General features: G+C 45.3%; 1 protein-coding gene across 5 annotated transcripts in view; it reads left to right on the top strand.

The window, feature by feature from the left end:
• Mgat5 (alpha-1,6-mannosylglycoprotein 6-beta-N-acetylglucosaminyltransferase) overlaps positions 1-15,410 on the top strand; it is a 307,809-nt gene that overhangs the window by 189,482 nt on the left and 102,917 nt on the right. For all 5 annotated transcript variants that reach the window (XM_045151121.1, XM_045151124.1, XM_004668162.2 and 2 more), the window contains 3 exons: positions 10,212-10,283; positions 12,256-12,417; positions 14,747-14,916. In XM_045151121.1, coding sequence (XP_045007056.1) covers positions 10,212-10,283; positions 12,256-12,417; positions 14,747-14,916 — 404 coding nt within the window. The remainder of the gene's footprint in view (positions 1-10,211; positions 10,284-12,255; positions 12,418-14,746; positions 14,917-15,410) is intronic.

Below are 15,410 nucleotides of genomic sequence, written 5' to 3'. Positions count from 1 at the left end.
TTTAATTTTTTGGGAGAGCAACAGACAGACAAAGAGAAAGAGGCAAATAGAGAGAATGGGCACACCAGGGCCTCCAGCCACTGCAAACGAACTCCAGATGCATGTGCCACCTTGTATGTCTGGCTTACATGGGTCCTGGGGAATCAAGCCGTGAACCAGGGTCCTTAGGCTGCACAGGCAAGTGCTTAACCACTAAGCCTTCTCTCCAGCCCCTACCTTGTTTTTATTATTATTATTATTATTATTATTAATATTATTATTTTATTTTAGAGAGAGCAAGAGAGAGAGAGAGATAGAGAATTGGCACACCAGGGCCTCAGCCACTGAAATCAAACTCCAGATGCTTACACCAGCTAGTGGGCCTGGGTGACCTTGCACTTGCCTCGCCTTTGTGCATCTGGCTTACATGGAATCTGGAGAGTTACAAATGGGTCCTTAGGCTTCGCAGGCAAGTGCCTTAACTGCTAAGCCATTTCTTCAGCCCCATCCACCTTGTTTTTTGACACAGCCTTTCCTACTGACCTGGAGCTCACCAACAAGGCTCCACTGTCTGGTCAGCGAGTTCCAGGAGCCCACCTGTCTGGGCCTCCACAGTGCTGGGTTACAAGCCTGCGCCACCCCCGCGGCTTCTCTGTGTGGGTTCTGGGGGTGGAACACTAAACAGCCCTTTACCAGCTGGGCTGTCTCCATAGCTGCTAGTCCGAGTCTTGCCTAGAGTCAGTCTGTGTATCTTTGTGTAAGACCACGTCGTAGACACTACCTTATTCTTCTAGGAGGCACATAAGGCTTGGTTGTGGGTTAATTGGTTGGTTAAAGGTTCTCTCTCTGTTTTCCCTCCCTCCCTCCTTCTGTCCCCCATTTTTTGTATTGGCCTTTTTTGAACTGGGACCTTAAGCATGCTAGGCAAACACCTTACCCTACAGGTTAACCTCTGAGGAATGTCCCTGTGAGGCAAATAGCTTCTTGCCTATTATCTGGTCTCCAGAGAGACAGAGAAACCTTTGTTTCCCAGTTGACTTCCTTGCACCTTCCACTAGTGATCAGCACTTTAAAAACTACTTATTTACTTGAGATAAGAAGGGAGGGAGGGAGGTAAGGAAAGTAGAGAAGAAGAGACAGAGAGAGAAAGAAGATATGGGTGCATCAGTGCCTCTTGCTGCTGCAAACAAACTAGTTATGTGAGCCGCCTTGTGCATCTGGCTTTATGTGGGTACTGGAGAATCGAACCCAGGCCATCAGGCTTGGCAAGCAAATGCCTTTTAACCACTGAGCCATTGCCCTAGCCCAGCACTTCTTTTCAAAAAAATTTTTTTGCAAGCAGAGAGGGAATGGAGACAGACAGAGAGAATAGGTATGCCAGGGCTTCCAGCCACTATAAATAACTCCAGATGCAAGTGCTACTCTGTGCATCTGGCTTTATGTGGGTACTGAGGAATTGAAGCTGGGTCATTAGGCTTTGCAGGCAAGCACCTTAGCTGATGAGCCATCTCTCCTGCCCCCCCCCCAGCACTTCATATCTTTATAAAAATGTTTGAGGGGCTAGAGAGATTGCTCAGTGGTTAAGGCACTTGCCTCCAGAGCCGAATGACCAAGGTTCATTTCCCCAGCACCCATGTAAGCCAGATGCACAAAGTGACGCATGTGTCTGGAGTTTGTTTGCAGTGGATAGAGGTCCTCATACACCCATGCTTATTCTCTCTCTCTCTCTCTTGCATCTCTCTGCTTGCAAATAAATAAAATCTTGCATTCTTTCTAGTTTTCATTGTTATCATTGTGAAGCCATTGACATATTTTAAAATATTATTTATTTATTTAGAGAGAAAGAGGCAGAGTGAGAATGGAGACGTCAGGGTCTCCAGCCACTGCAAATGAACTCCAGATGCGTGCGCCCCTAGTGTATTTGGCTTCACATGGGCACTGGGGCATCTAACCCCTGCTGTCGTGCCTTCCTAGCAAGTGCCTTTAACCATGGAGTCCTCTCTCCAGCCCCTGAAATATTTGATATATTTGATCCATTGAAATTATTTTCTTGTCGATCGCTATCTTATCCCTGCTGTGCCAAAAGGAACCATTTCTGTTGTCTTCTGCTCCTTATTGACAGGACCCTGTTTTTTAAATAGTTTTCTTGTTATCTGGAATAACAAGGTTTTCTCAGCTCATCTTACACTGTGCCTCATGTGACCAGGAATCAGCCTTCCTCGAAAGTCCCCTGTTCATATTAACAGGAAGCAGTGCACAGGGACTGGGGACATTCATTACGAGGTGTTGACAGGGAGCTTACATTCCTGTTAAGGCTGCGTTTTATGAGAGGAGATAACAACTTCTAAGAAGTGTATCAGGGCTTGGGCAATGGCTTAGTTGTTAAACGTGCTTGCTTGCAAAGCCCGCTGGCCTGGGTTCAGTTACCCAGTACCAACACAAAGCCAGATACACTAAGTGGTACAGAGCAAGAGGCTCTGGAGTACCCTCTCACTCTGTCTCACCATGTGTGTATGTGTGGGTGTCAAATAAATAAAAAATACTTGAAAAATAATTTTTAAAAAGTATATCCTAGTACATGCCATTGATACCAGCACTTGGAGAGACAGAGGCAGGAAAATTGCTGTGAGTTCAAAACCAGCCTGGGATAGAGTGAGACCCTATCTCAAGAAAACAACAATAAAAGGTATATCTTCATGGGACATAATACAGATCTCTCAGTGATACTTAGCAGGTGTTGGGAATCAGCAAGTGCAGAGGCCCTGAAGTGACCATTAACATGCCACCAGGTAAAGTAACCTTCAGAGAGTTTTTTTTTTTTTCCAACAGATTTCCCAAAAAACAGTGTGCCCAATATGTTCACTTGTTGGGTGAATGGTTTGGGGGATATGTGTGGTATGTATGTATGCGTACATATGTATGCAGATGTGTGTTCCCAAGCACAAGCCAGAGAGCACACCCATGACCCTTCCACCTTACTTCCTTTGGGAAAAGGCTTCCACTGAGCCTGGAGCTCTCCACTTTTGACCACAAGTCAGTGATCCTCCTCCTTCATTGCTCCGCACCCTCAGCACTGGGGTCACAGCATGCACGGCCATGCCCCAATCAAACTTGGGTCCTCACACTTGCCCAGCAGTGCCCTTTCCCAGTGAGCCATCTGCCCAGCCCCTGAATGAGTAATTCTGCTTACTGCTTTTCATTGTTCTGCGTGGGCACCTTTTCCCAGCTATCACCTCATCCTGATGAAAACATCATTGTGAAACTTAAGACATTAAAATCTGCTAAGACATTCAGGTTGAATTTGCTCTGAGCTTATTCACAAGTTCAGCATAATGTTCTCTAATATCTTATCTCGAACAATCCGAGGGTCAGATTAGACTCTTAGATGCAACTGTTGTCATTGTCACTTAGAGAGATTTGCCAGGATATTCACTCCAGGCCAAATTACACATTAAACACAAAAGAACAACTGGATCTCTGTCTGTAGCAAGGTGGCCACCTTGCAAATTGGGGTGACATTGGCTGTTGGCATGGATGCAGGCTCCATGGTACAGGACGCCTGGTGGAAATGGCTGGAAGCAGCATGTGTGTGTGTGTGTGTGTGTGTGTGTGTGTGTATAAGAGAGAGACTTGTGTGATTGGAGGAATTCATCTGCTGCCTCTCCTGTGTGGGGAAAAATTGACTTTTCTCCCCCGTGGTGATTCGGGATGGGTTTTACAGACTGTGTGTCATCATCTCATTAGATCTCCACTAGTCCTGTGGCAGATGGGAGACTAGAGGCTGGTTTCCTTTCTTACTCTAGGGCCCACTCTCGTGTCCTGACTGGGACTTCCATGGCTTCTCCAGCTCCTGCCTCTTTCTTGCCCATAGCCAACTGGTCCTGGCTCTGTGTTTGTGATGTTGCTATCTGTCGCAGTAGAGGACAGAAGTACTGTGTTGCAGTACTCTCTTTCTTTACATCTGCAGCCTGTTTTATGCCATTGCAGTTACCCATAGTCAACTAAAGTCTGGAAATATTCCATGAAAAATACTGGATCTAAATAATTTACTGGGTTCAAATAACATTTATTGTAGTGTGTTGTTAACATTTTCTCTACTTGGTCATGGCTGTTCCCCTCTTATTGTGCTTAATGTAAAAATTAATCTCAAGCCCTGGGTACCATCCCCAGCACTGCATAAGCCAGGCATCCCAGCACTTGGGAGGTAAAGGCCAGAGGACCAGCTGTCCAGGGTCATCCTCAGCCACACAGTGGGTTTTCAGTGAGCACTGATTGCATACCTGGTTGCTGGGCTCTGTTCGGGAGTTCCTGTCCTTGGGGCACTCACGCTCAGAGGAGGAGCAGTGCGTGGTAAATGAACACCCGCAGTAACTCCCACGTGCTCCCAGTTCTCCGATGGGAAATACAGTTACGGACAAGGATGTGGAGTGGCCAGGCAAGTAGGTCAGGGGAGGTTTCCCTGAGGAGAAACTTGGGAGTCATGAAGAAGCGGGTAAGCGAGCTGAGAGAAGGAATCATCTGGAAGGAAGCCCAGGACAGCAAGCACAAGCCAGTGTGGCTGTGTACTTACAATCAAAAACCAGAATAATAATTTGATGAATGAATAAAAGATTTCCTGGGGTGTTGCGTGATGAGGTGATGCAGCACTCCAGTGACCCTGGAGCTCCAGGTAAGCAACCCCTGAGTGAAAGCACAGCAGGTGACGGTGACTTCATGAGACACAGATCACAACTGGAAAGAGCTTCATTTGAGATTAAAATTTAAGTGGATGCTTTAGCTCTTTTTTCTTTTTTTCTTTTCTTTTTCACTAATTCTGGCAATTCTACAGAGGCAGGAATACAGGAGACAAGTTTTAGGTCTTAGGAACGGGTTGGTTTTTATAGGGCCAAGTGTAAGAGTAGCAGTCAGTTTCCACAAGACCTCCTTGTAAAATCTGGGTGTGTTCTGAGGACAAAGAGAAGCCATTGAGGTGCTTAATGGCCTGCATTGTGTGGTCTGGCTTTTGGTTTAAAGCACTTGCCCTTACCCTGGGGAGATGGCTCAGTTGGTGGCATGCTTATCTTGGCAGCATGAGGACTTGTGTTCCATCCCCAGATCCCAGGGAAAACGCCAGATGGAATGGCACATGCCTGTAATCCCCACACGGGGAGGCAGAGGCAGGAGGATGCTGGGGCTGTGGGGCCAGTCTAGCCTTCTTGGTGAGCTCCAGGACAGTGAGAGGCTGTCTCAAAAATGCATGGACGGCATCCCTGGGGAATGACACCTGAGGTTGTTTTCTAGCCTCCACATGCTCACATACATGGGCATGCTTACACACATGCATGTGTGTGCACACACATACACAGTACAGAACATCTCTGCATTCCCATATGTGACTATAGTTAAGCATATAGCCATATACCCTGGGTCTACGATCAGTTTTTACAGCAGCTTTCTTAATTTTTTGTTCCTCTTTAACCTTCAACTTCATGGTGTGTATCCACCAGCAGATATTTTTGTTTGTGTGTAATGAACGGGCTATCCTGTGGACCTTGAAAACAAGCATGATGCAGGTTAGTGGAGGAGAGGCTATCAGTCACAGGAGATGTGTTACCCTCCATTCATATGGTTTTCAACTTTTGACTTTTCTTTGGTGAATTAGAAACTGCTAGCACTGTGGTGGAGCCCTTCCCTTCAGGAGGGTCGCGCTTGGGGTGGGGAGATGGCTAAGCAGTAAAACATTGGCTGCACAAGGGTGATGACCTGAGTTCACATCCCCAGTGCTCATGGAAAGCAGGACCAGAAGCACTCATCTGTAAGCCCAGTGCCCTATGCCAAGATGGCGGTGGAGACCGGAGAATCCAGAAGCTAGCCTGGCATAAGCAGCGACGAACAAGAGACTATGCTTCACAAGGTAGAAGATGAGGACAGACACGCAAGGTTGCGCTTTAACCTCCATGGACGTGCTGGGATACACATGCAGCCCCCAACACACACACGCACACACACACACACACACACAAGATGAAGAATAAAAGAGGGTTAGCAACTCTAATGAAACTCATTGGGACACCAAAAGAAAAACAAAAAGCTGGACAAGAGAGACTAGTTGGGAAGAGAAAGGGAATCAGATGGAGTGGAAGGATTAGAAGCGGTAGCAGGAAGGGGGGTGAATATTATCAAAAAACGACATATGCATGTATGAAAATGTCATCATTAAAACCAATCTTATGTGTCATGGAAACGTGGCAATTAAAAAAGAAAAGAACAAAGTTCCCTACGGGATGTGACTGGCTGTGAGCAGGATTCTCCCTCGACTCTCTAACCGTGCTCTTATTTAGGGTAAGAAGGCTCAGCAGAGCAGTGTATTTCAGGTTTGTTTGGTTTTTTTTTTCCAGTACTTGGAGTTACTGTCTATGCTGGCTTTCTTCCGGGCCTGGTAATCTCCTGGGGTTCCAGAAGAAATGTGCCGTTTCATTTTTGCTCTTATTCTGTAGGGGTAATTGGCTTGCATGTAACTTATTTCATTAACCAACTACCCTATGGCTGTAGACATAAACACCCTTAGCCTACCCTCCCATTCTGTGAAGGTTTTCACCATCCATCTTTCCACCAGACCGATTGCATGTATAACTGAAATTTCTGCCTTAAAGCTCAGTTGGACCAACACATTTTCCACACTTGAGAGGATGTCCTTGGAGCCTGTGCGGTAGCGCGTGGTGATTGAGGAGGAGTCACACACTTGAGAATTCGGTAGTGAAGTCATATTTTACGTCACCTTGGGTCTTGAAAGAGCCTTCTTGGAGTAGAGGAGGGATCACATTGCTTATCAATATCTAGTCCTTTAGGTTGATTTTCTTTATTCATAATCTGGCTTCATGTTTCCCCATGATGAAGAAATTTCTTTCATCTTGAAAGATTGCTGTATTAAGTTGGCTATTTGTTTAATTATGAGGGTTATTTTAAATATGTCCCTTGCTTACTTATACTGTGTGCGGTTGGGAGCGTAGGACACTGAAGGTCTAACAGTCAAGTCTGGGGCCCATTTGTTATAAACGTGCCTTATTGGATGTGTTTTGAGTCCATTTGCTCAAATTTCATTGTGACTGACTAGTCAGCCGCCCTCAAGCTCAGGCATACCAGATGTGTGTGACGCTGCTGGAGCCGGCCGAGACTTCTCGATCTCCTTTGTGTTGGTTTTCTGCCTATTCCTTCGTGGAGCTCCATATATTGCCTTCCATGATCGCACTATCAGAAGGTCCCCAGTATTAGACTGTGGGCCTCCAAGGCAAGATATATATTTATTTTATGAGTAAAAACAATTTCAGCTTTTCCTGGGGGGAGAGTTTGAGTGTCTGAATTTGCTCACAAGCATGAGCTCTCATTTGTTCCATCAGAGGGAACGAGCATACTGTACTTTTCCTTCTGCTAGGCTCATGCTCTGCAGGCCCACTGGCTTCAGACCTGGTGGGGTTTTTTAAATTTATTTGTTTGCATGTGTGTACAGAGTGTTGGTTTTTTTGTTTTTGTTTTGTTTTTCTTTTTTTGGTCAATTGAGTACAACTTGTCTAAGTGTTCTCTGTGGGCACTTCTTTTTAAAAAATATTTTCATTTATTTGAGACAAAGAAAGACAGAAAGACACAGACAGAGAGAGTGAGTATGAATGCCTCCTGACACTGCAATCAGACTCCAAAAGCATGCACCCCCTTGTGCTTCTGGCTTTATGTGGGTACTGGGGAATTGGATCTTGGCTGTCAGGCTAACAGACACGCTGTTTTAATCTCTGAGCCATCTCTCCAGCCCCATTGTTTAACTTTTTATTGACAACCTCCATACATATAGACAATATTCCATGTTCATAGTTCCTCCCACCATTGCTCTTTTCCCTCCACTGAAGCCCCCCTCCACAGAATCCCTTCTTTTTATCTCATCTCACGTCTATTTTGATGTCATCATTTTTGGTAACAGAAGGCTTCATGCAAGCCTGATCAATCATTTTTAGTCATGGTAGAAGTCACTTTTCATTGTGATTAATTTCTAGATTAGGGACAATGACATGTGTTTTTAAAATCTCACCCAGACCTAAAGGGACAACACGTAGGTCTGCTCTGCTGACCCCCAAGGCTGTGGAGCCCTCCTCTCTTGATCCCTCCAGCAATGTCCCTTGTAGATCTTGTAGATCCACTGAAGCATTTAATGACCATGTGCAACACCTGCTCATCAGCCGTCTGTAACAGTGTCACTATTGCTAAATGGTGATGCTGTTGTCTTTGTGAATGTGTAACTGTTTTAGACAAAGAGTACAGGCATCCAGTTCTCATTTTTCCTTTACTAGATTTCATGAATTAGCCAAATTTTTTTTTTTTTTTGGTAATTTGAAGTAATTTCAACAAATCTGGAGGTTCTTATTTCTCTTTCTTGCTTCAACAACTCTTTCTAAACCCTTGTGCGTTAACAGATCCATTGTTTCCCAGGAGATGTTGTCCCAGAATTGCTCTCCCCCTTCTTTCCTTCTTTTTTTGAGGTAGGGTCTCAGTCTAGCCCAGGATGACTTGAAACTCACTCTGTAGTCCAGGCTGGCCTTGAACTTACAGTGACACTACCTAGTGCTAGGATTAAAAGCATGAACCGTCACACCCAGCTACCCTCATGTGTGTGTGCATGTGATACATGCATGTTTGTGTGCACATAAGGTACATGCATGTTCATGTGGTACATGCATGTTCATGTGTGTGTGCATGCATATAGAGGCTAGAGGACAACTCAGGTGTCTTTCCTCAGGCACCATACACCTTTTAAAAACTAGCATTTGTTTATTTATTTGAGAGAGGGAATGTGGGCGTCCCAGGGCCTCCTGCTGCAGTAAACGAACTCCAGACACAGGCACCACTTTGTGCATCTGGCTTTAAGTGGGTGCTAAGGAATCAAACCTGGGCTGTTAGGTATTGCAAGCAAACACTTTTAACCACTGAGCCATCCGTCCAGCCCCCTCCACCTCTTTTAAGACAGGATCTCTCACTTGCTTAGAGCTCAACAAGTAGCCTAGACTGGCTAGTGAACCCTGGGCACCCTTTTGTCTCCATCTCCCCAGCACTGGGATTACAAACGTGGCACCATGGCACACTTTTTCTATGGGTTCTGGAGATTAAATTCAGGTCTTCATTCATGGGAGACAAGCGCTTTAACAACTGAGCCGTCTTTCCAGCCCCACCTTTTTGTTGTCTTGTGTAACCTAGTCTGACCTGAACCTACTCTGTAGCTCATAATGACCTTGAACTTCTGATCCTTTTGCTTCTACTTCCCAAGTACAGGGAATGCAGGTGTGTGCAACCACACCCAGTTTATTTGGTACTGGGAATCAAGCCCGAGGCCTCATCTATTTCTAAGCAAGCACTATACCAACTGAACTACACCCCTAGCCCACCTTTTTGCTTGAGATATTGTGAAGTGAACTATTAGAAACTGTACAAAGCTTTGCTGGATCAGCCTTAAGTTGTTGCTGCATTCCTGATCTGCAGGTCAGTGGTGGGATCCCGTGGCCTGCATGAGCCCAGCAGGTAAACTTTTCAGGCCTGTTTGCTGAACATTCACAGAATCTCCTCTACATGGTTGTTGCCCTGTGGCAGCAGCGCCTTTTTGTTTTGTTTGCGTGTGTGTATGTTTGTGTGTGTACGCATCTTCATGTGTGTTTGGCACATGTGTGTGGACAACACAGTCTTAAGATAAGGTGTCTTCCTGTATCACTCTCCACCTTAACTCTTGAGACCGGGTCTCACTGAGCCTGGAGCTCGCTGAGTTGGCTAGACTAGCCATTAGTCCTCGGGGGCCCTCCTGTCTCCACCTCCACAGCACTGGAATTATAGGCACACGCCAGCACGCTGCCATGCATGGCTCTGGGCTCTGAATGAAGGTCCTCGTACTTGCAGCAAGGGCTCCCCAGACTCGTGGTCAAATCTTCAAACTGCCCTCTCTGATACGGGAGTGTGAGGATTAAGAGATGGCCCTAATGTGCTTCGAGGGACAGGAAGGAAGTGTCATCATGTGCTCTGTGGACCTTTGCTGCCGCTGGCTGCTGCGCTTCCCAGGGCACCGTGTCTGGGCAGCTTCCTGAAGTCATGGGAGTCCGGTTGATGAGATCCACCTTGATGTCATGTTCATTCCTAGCCAGGAGCATCCTGAGCACTTTGTACCAGTACGAACGCACTTAGAGAGGAGCCAGCAGACTAAGTGTTTGCTGATTTATGTTTTTCAGGTTGAAAATTGGTGTCCTCATTTACCTTGGAGAGCAAAAAATCCCTACGAAGAAGCTGATCATAATTCATTGGTAAATGCTTTTGGAACTCTCTTCCCAGGCTTGTGCATTTGGGTCAGTGATATATGTGGCATCTTAAAGAAGCTGTCATCTGGAGTCCAGGTGACCAAATGGGTCCATCAGTTACCTACCATAGATTTATTTATAGAGTGATTTTTCTGAAGGTCCCTAAATGATGGCTACTAATGGGAATGAGACCTGGTGCCAGATGTGGAGGCCCTTGGGTGCTCTAATGGGGGGGGGGCTGTAAAAACTGACCCACCTGTCAAAGCACTTCAAAGACTGCTGAGGGAAATGAATGTGGAAGAGGCAGTCTCGGCCTCTTCTGGAAGTCAGGATAGGTTGCACACAGTAGAATTGAATGTGAAGTGCTGAGCAGTGTTCTATGAGGTGAGGAGAGAAGGAAGGTTCATGCCTCCTCTGTGAGGAAGTGAGCGCTTGGTGTGTGGCGCTGGGCAAGCTGAGAGGGGTTTAGATGAGCTGTTGATGGTAAATTCGGATTGACAACAATGAGAGTGTAGAGAACTCTCTACACTGCCTTGAAAGCTTAGGTGTTTTTCTTTAGATGGGGTGTCAGCAAAGTTTTCTTTAAAGGCCAGATAAGGGCTGGGCATGTAACTCAGTAGGTGGAATGCTAGCTTAGCATGCATACTGCCCTCAGTCTGAGCTCCAGCTCCACACAAAACCAGTCATGGTGGCACATGCTTATAGTCCTAGCAGTTGGGAAGAAGAGGCAGGAACAGCAGGGTTCAAGGTTATCCTTGGTCATGTAGTCTGTTGGAGGCAGCCTGGCCTATATGAGACCATGTGCTACCTAAAACGGGCCAGGTAGTCTCTCCTTCTTTGCAGGTCACACAGTCTCTGTCCCCACTCCTTGTCCTGCCATTGCAGCACCAGCAGCAGCCATAGGCTGTGTGTCAGTGAAGGCTGTGGCAGTGTTCCAGCCACGCTGTGCACAGAAACAAGTATCCCTGGGGAAGATGATTCCAGGCCCTCTGTGTGCCTACCCAAACTGTAGACCAACGGAGACCGTGGGAGGTGGTTGGGTCAAGGAGGGAGATGAATGCTTAGGCTGAACTATAGAGATTCCTGGGAGATGGATTCAAGGTAGATAAGGTATCTTGTGAATTAATATCATTATCATATTTCTCTATAATATTAAGTTATAATATCAAACACATAGGGAAAATATAATTCCTGGAGTTTGAATTATCTTGATCTGAATTTTCAATGGCATTCAGCTAGGCCTGGCTTCGAGAGTCCTTAGAAATGCATGCATATTGTTGGTTTGGAACGGGATGAAACTATAAAATAAGTGTATATTTAGTCATCTGATTCTAGACAGGTCCCTTTGGCTGGCAGCCCACATGGTGCTGGGTGGCCTGGTCAGAGCTGACATCTCTTTTCCTGGGAGGTCTTGCTCAGTGGGGTAATTCAAGTGGCAGGCACATTTTAGCACGGGGAGTTTGAAGGTGCATCAGGTGTGTGTGTTGCTCAATTGCATTTCTGTGTAGATTAGTGCTCGGCAGTGACCATGCTTGCCCTTTTCAATCTCTAATTTTTTTAAAAAAAATATTTTTTATTCAGTTATTTGAGAGAGAGAGAGAGAGAATGAGAATGGGGGCACCAGAGCCTCTAGCTGCTGCACATGAACTCCAGATGCATGCACCACCTTGTGCATCTGGCTTACATGGGTCCTCGAGGATGGAACCTGGGTCCTGTGGCTTTACAGGCAAGCACCTTAGCCTCTAAGCCCTCTCTCCAGCCCTCCATCTCTAATTTTTTGACAGTGTCTCTGATAACAGCTCAGTAGTCAGGGAGCTTTGCTTTGCTTTACAGTCCCGGGACCGCTAAACAAATACTATGCAGAGAGTCAAGACTGACTTTGGAAATCCTGGTTTTATTGACTCTCTCTCTCAGCTTTTCAAGTGTCATGTTATGAAGACCATTTTTCTTTCTAAGCTTTTTCAATCTCTTTTTCCAGGCAGAAATCCGTACGGATTTTACAATTCTCCACAGTATGATGAAAAAGCGCGAAGAGTTCCGGTGGATGAGGCTGCGCATCCGGCGCATGGCTGAGGCATGGGTCCAAGCCATCAAGGCCCTGGCAGAAAAGCAAAGCCTTGAAAAGAGGAAACGAAAGAAAGTGAGTTTCTTCTTAATTCACTGTTAGATGCTAGTTGTCTTTTTAAGATTTGGTTTTGCTGGGAAGCAAGATTAAGAGAAATGTCATCTTGAATTATATCCTGTCAGAGTGAATCAGCCAGCCACTTCTACACTGGCATTGGGGTTTTCTTTCCCACAATGCTCTTGTTCAGCAGGGCCCAGCACAAATTTCTGGGATGAAGCTAGCAGAATATCTGCCTGTCAGATTTTCCTTTGAGCTTCCTGACTCTCTGTCAGGGTGGGGGTCAGGCAACCTTCCCAGTTCTTTATCTGAGTCCAACTTCTGAGAGCGTCTTGTTATTATCATCATGGCAATTGCACAGTTTTTTCTTGGCTGTGTGTATGTGTTACTCATGTGTGGGTGTGCATGTTCAAATCTGTGTATGTGTGCATGTGGAGGCCAGAGGTCAACTTCTCGTATCTTACTTGATTGCTTTTCCCCTGTTCTTTGAGGCAGGGTCTCACTTAGCCTAGAATAGACTAGCTATTCAGTGAGCCCCAGGGATTTCCTGTCTCTGCCTCCCCAGTGTTGGGGTCACAGGCACATGCCACCATATGCCCAGCATTTCCGTGGGTTCTCAGTTTTGTGTAGACCCATTCGTTGTGTGAGACGGGCCACCCACACCATGTATGTCTTCTTTCTACGGACCTGCACTTAGGTGAGACAGAGAATAGCCACCTATACCTAGATACATGTGCATGACTAGACCTTGTCACATATATGATACATGTATAATGCAGACATTTTATAATTTGCATGGGAAATGCCTTCCATAGGCTCATGTGCCTAAACGCTTGACTGACCCAATAGTTAATGAGAGCTAGTCTCTCCTCTTAGAAGATTTTTAGCTAATGTGTGGAGAACGCATGATCGAACGTCACTGTTTGGCAGCTCCAGGTACATTTAGGTCTGGTGAATGACTGTCAGTGGCTACTGGCATCACAGAGCAGAGACCTGCAGACACCATCCCACCCATGGGCATGCATGGCAGCACCTAGGGAGCAGTGCTCCCAAAGCAGTTGAATCTGAATTTGATCACTGCTAAAGATTGAATTAATAATTTATACCATGAATACAAGAAATGAAGTAATGTATTTTATAATATCTTGGGATTGTAGTCAGTAAAATTCAATGTGAAAGACTCTGTTGGAAATACCACCCAATGTCTTTGATAAGCGGGTCGTAACACACCCTCTACCTTTTCCCAACAGGGTCATAGGGAGTCATAGAGATAAAGGCCAGTAAGGGGCATATGAGGTATTTATATTGTGTGTACTTTGCCTTCTGACTCAAAGAGCTGTCCTTGAGAAGCAGGAGGTCAGTTGAGGGAAAACAAGTATGCATTACATACCAGGTGATATTCTGGAGTGAGTAGCTTACTAGGGGCATCAAAAGTGTTGTGACATTGTAAGTCAAGGTTCATTTCATTTAGAGATGTGTATTGACATATATTCAGAGGGAGGGATGTATTTGAAATTTATTTCAAAATCATCCAAAGGGCTTGGAAAACAATGGGATATAGATTGACTGGGATGTGTCATGGATTACTAATTATTGCAGCTATGTAGCTGTATTTATAATGTCTGCTTTTCTGCATTTGAAATTTCCTGTGGTAAAGGTTAAAGCTATCCTAGAGGTGAGGAAAAGCCCAGTGTTGCTTAGAGGGCTTTTTGCCTTGGCTTATTTTCCTTAAATTCTGATTTTATAAACATCTCCTATTTTTTTGCATGTGTGTTTGGTGTGCATGTGGTAGGCATGGATATGCATGTCCGTGTGTGTGTGTGCAGGTGCGTGTATGTGGAAGCTAGAGATTAATATCGGGTGTCTTTTCCATCACTTCTCCACCATACTTTTTGAGACAGGGTCTCTCACCAAATCTAGAAGCCACTGATTTAGCTAGACGAGCTAGCCAACATGTCCCAGGGATCCTCTTGTCTCTGCCTCCTCAGCTTTGGGATGCAGGTGCGTGCCACCATGCCTGGCATTTTGTGAGGGTGCTAGGGACCCCTGACATCCTCAGGCTTGATGCCAAGCACTTTGTCTACTCGCTCACCCTGCCCTATTTTTAAAACCAGCATAGTCTGTCCACACATCCAACTCCTTCACTGTTGTATGAAGAGGTAATAATGGTTTTATTTGTCTAAAACAGTGAAAAAATTTTCCTTCCTTTTCTTTTTTGAACATCTGGAAAAATGGCATCCCCCACATTGGAATTTTATTAGGACCTAAATGGGACTTCAGCCGTGGACGGCTTTGTGGTGCACTGCCTGCCTGTGAACTTTCTACACGCCTCTTCTCTGTGTTCCAGGTCCTCGTTCACCTGGGACTCCTGACCAAGGAATCGGGCTTCAAGATCGCAGAGAATGCGTTCAGTGGCGGCCCTCTTGGTGAATTAGTTCAGTGGAGTGATTTAATTACATCTCTGTACTTACTGGGCCATGACATTAGGATTTCTGCTTCGCTGGCTGAGCTCAAGGAGTAAGGAGATTACTTTTCAATTTTAAAATCAGAATACAAAAAAGAAATTGTAAACTCTTAAAGCCCTCTATTAGTGCATAATTTCTTGTGGAGGAAAATGAAAGTGATAATTCACTAAACAGGAGATAAGAAGATTATTTTCAGGAGCTAAATACATATGCTGTGAAAAGGATAATATGTTTTCGTTGTAGCTGCAGGCTCCTGGAGCCTCACAAATGAATGCCAGAAAATTCAAACTAAGGAGCTTATTCTCTGCTATTACAGGTGCTTCCAACAGCTGCAGCACAAAACATTATTGACTTTTCTAATTCCCTGTCTCTCACTGAAATTCATACTATTCCCTACTCAACATGAAGCTTTTCACATCTTGAAATAGAGCAGGTTCCTGTTTATGATTTAATTTGGATAAAATAAATTGCCTGAAAACCCTGATCCAATCCTTTTTCAGTTAGCCAACTTCCATCCTGGTCCCCGACCTCTTCCTGGCTCTTGTG

This window comes from Jaculus jaculus, chromosome 5 (assembly GCF_020740685.1).
Source record: "Jaculus jaculus isolate mJacJac1 chromosome 5, mJacJac1.mat.Y.cur, whole genome shotgun sequence".
Taxonomy (NCBI): domain Eukaryota; kingdom Metazoa; phylum Chordata; class Mammalia; order Rodentia; family Dipodidae; genus Jaculus; species Jaculus jaculus.
Note: the sequence above shows the minus strand (reverse complement) of the source record. Positions and strands in the feature narration are given on the sequence as shown.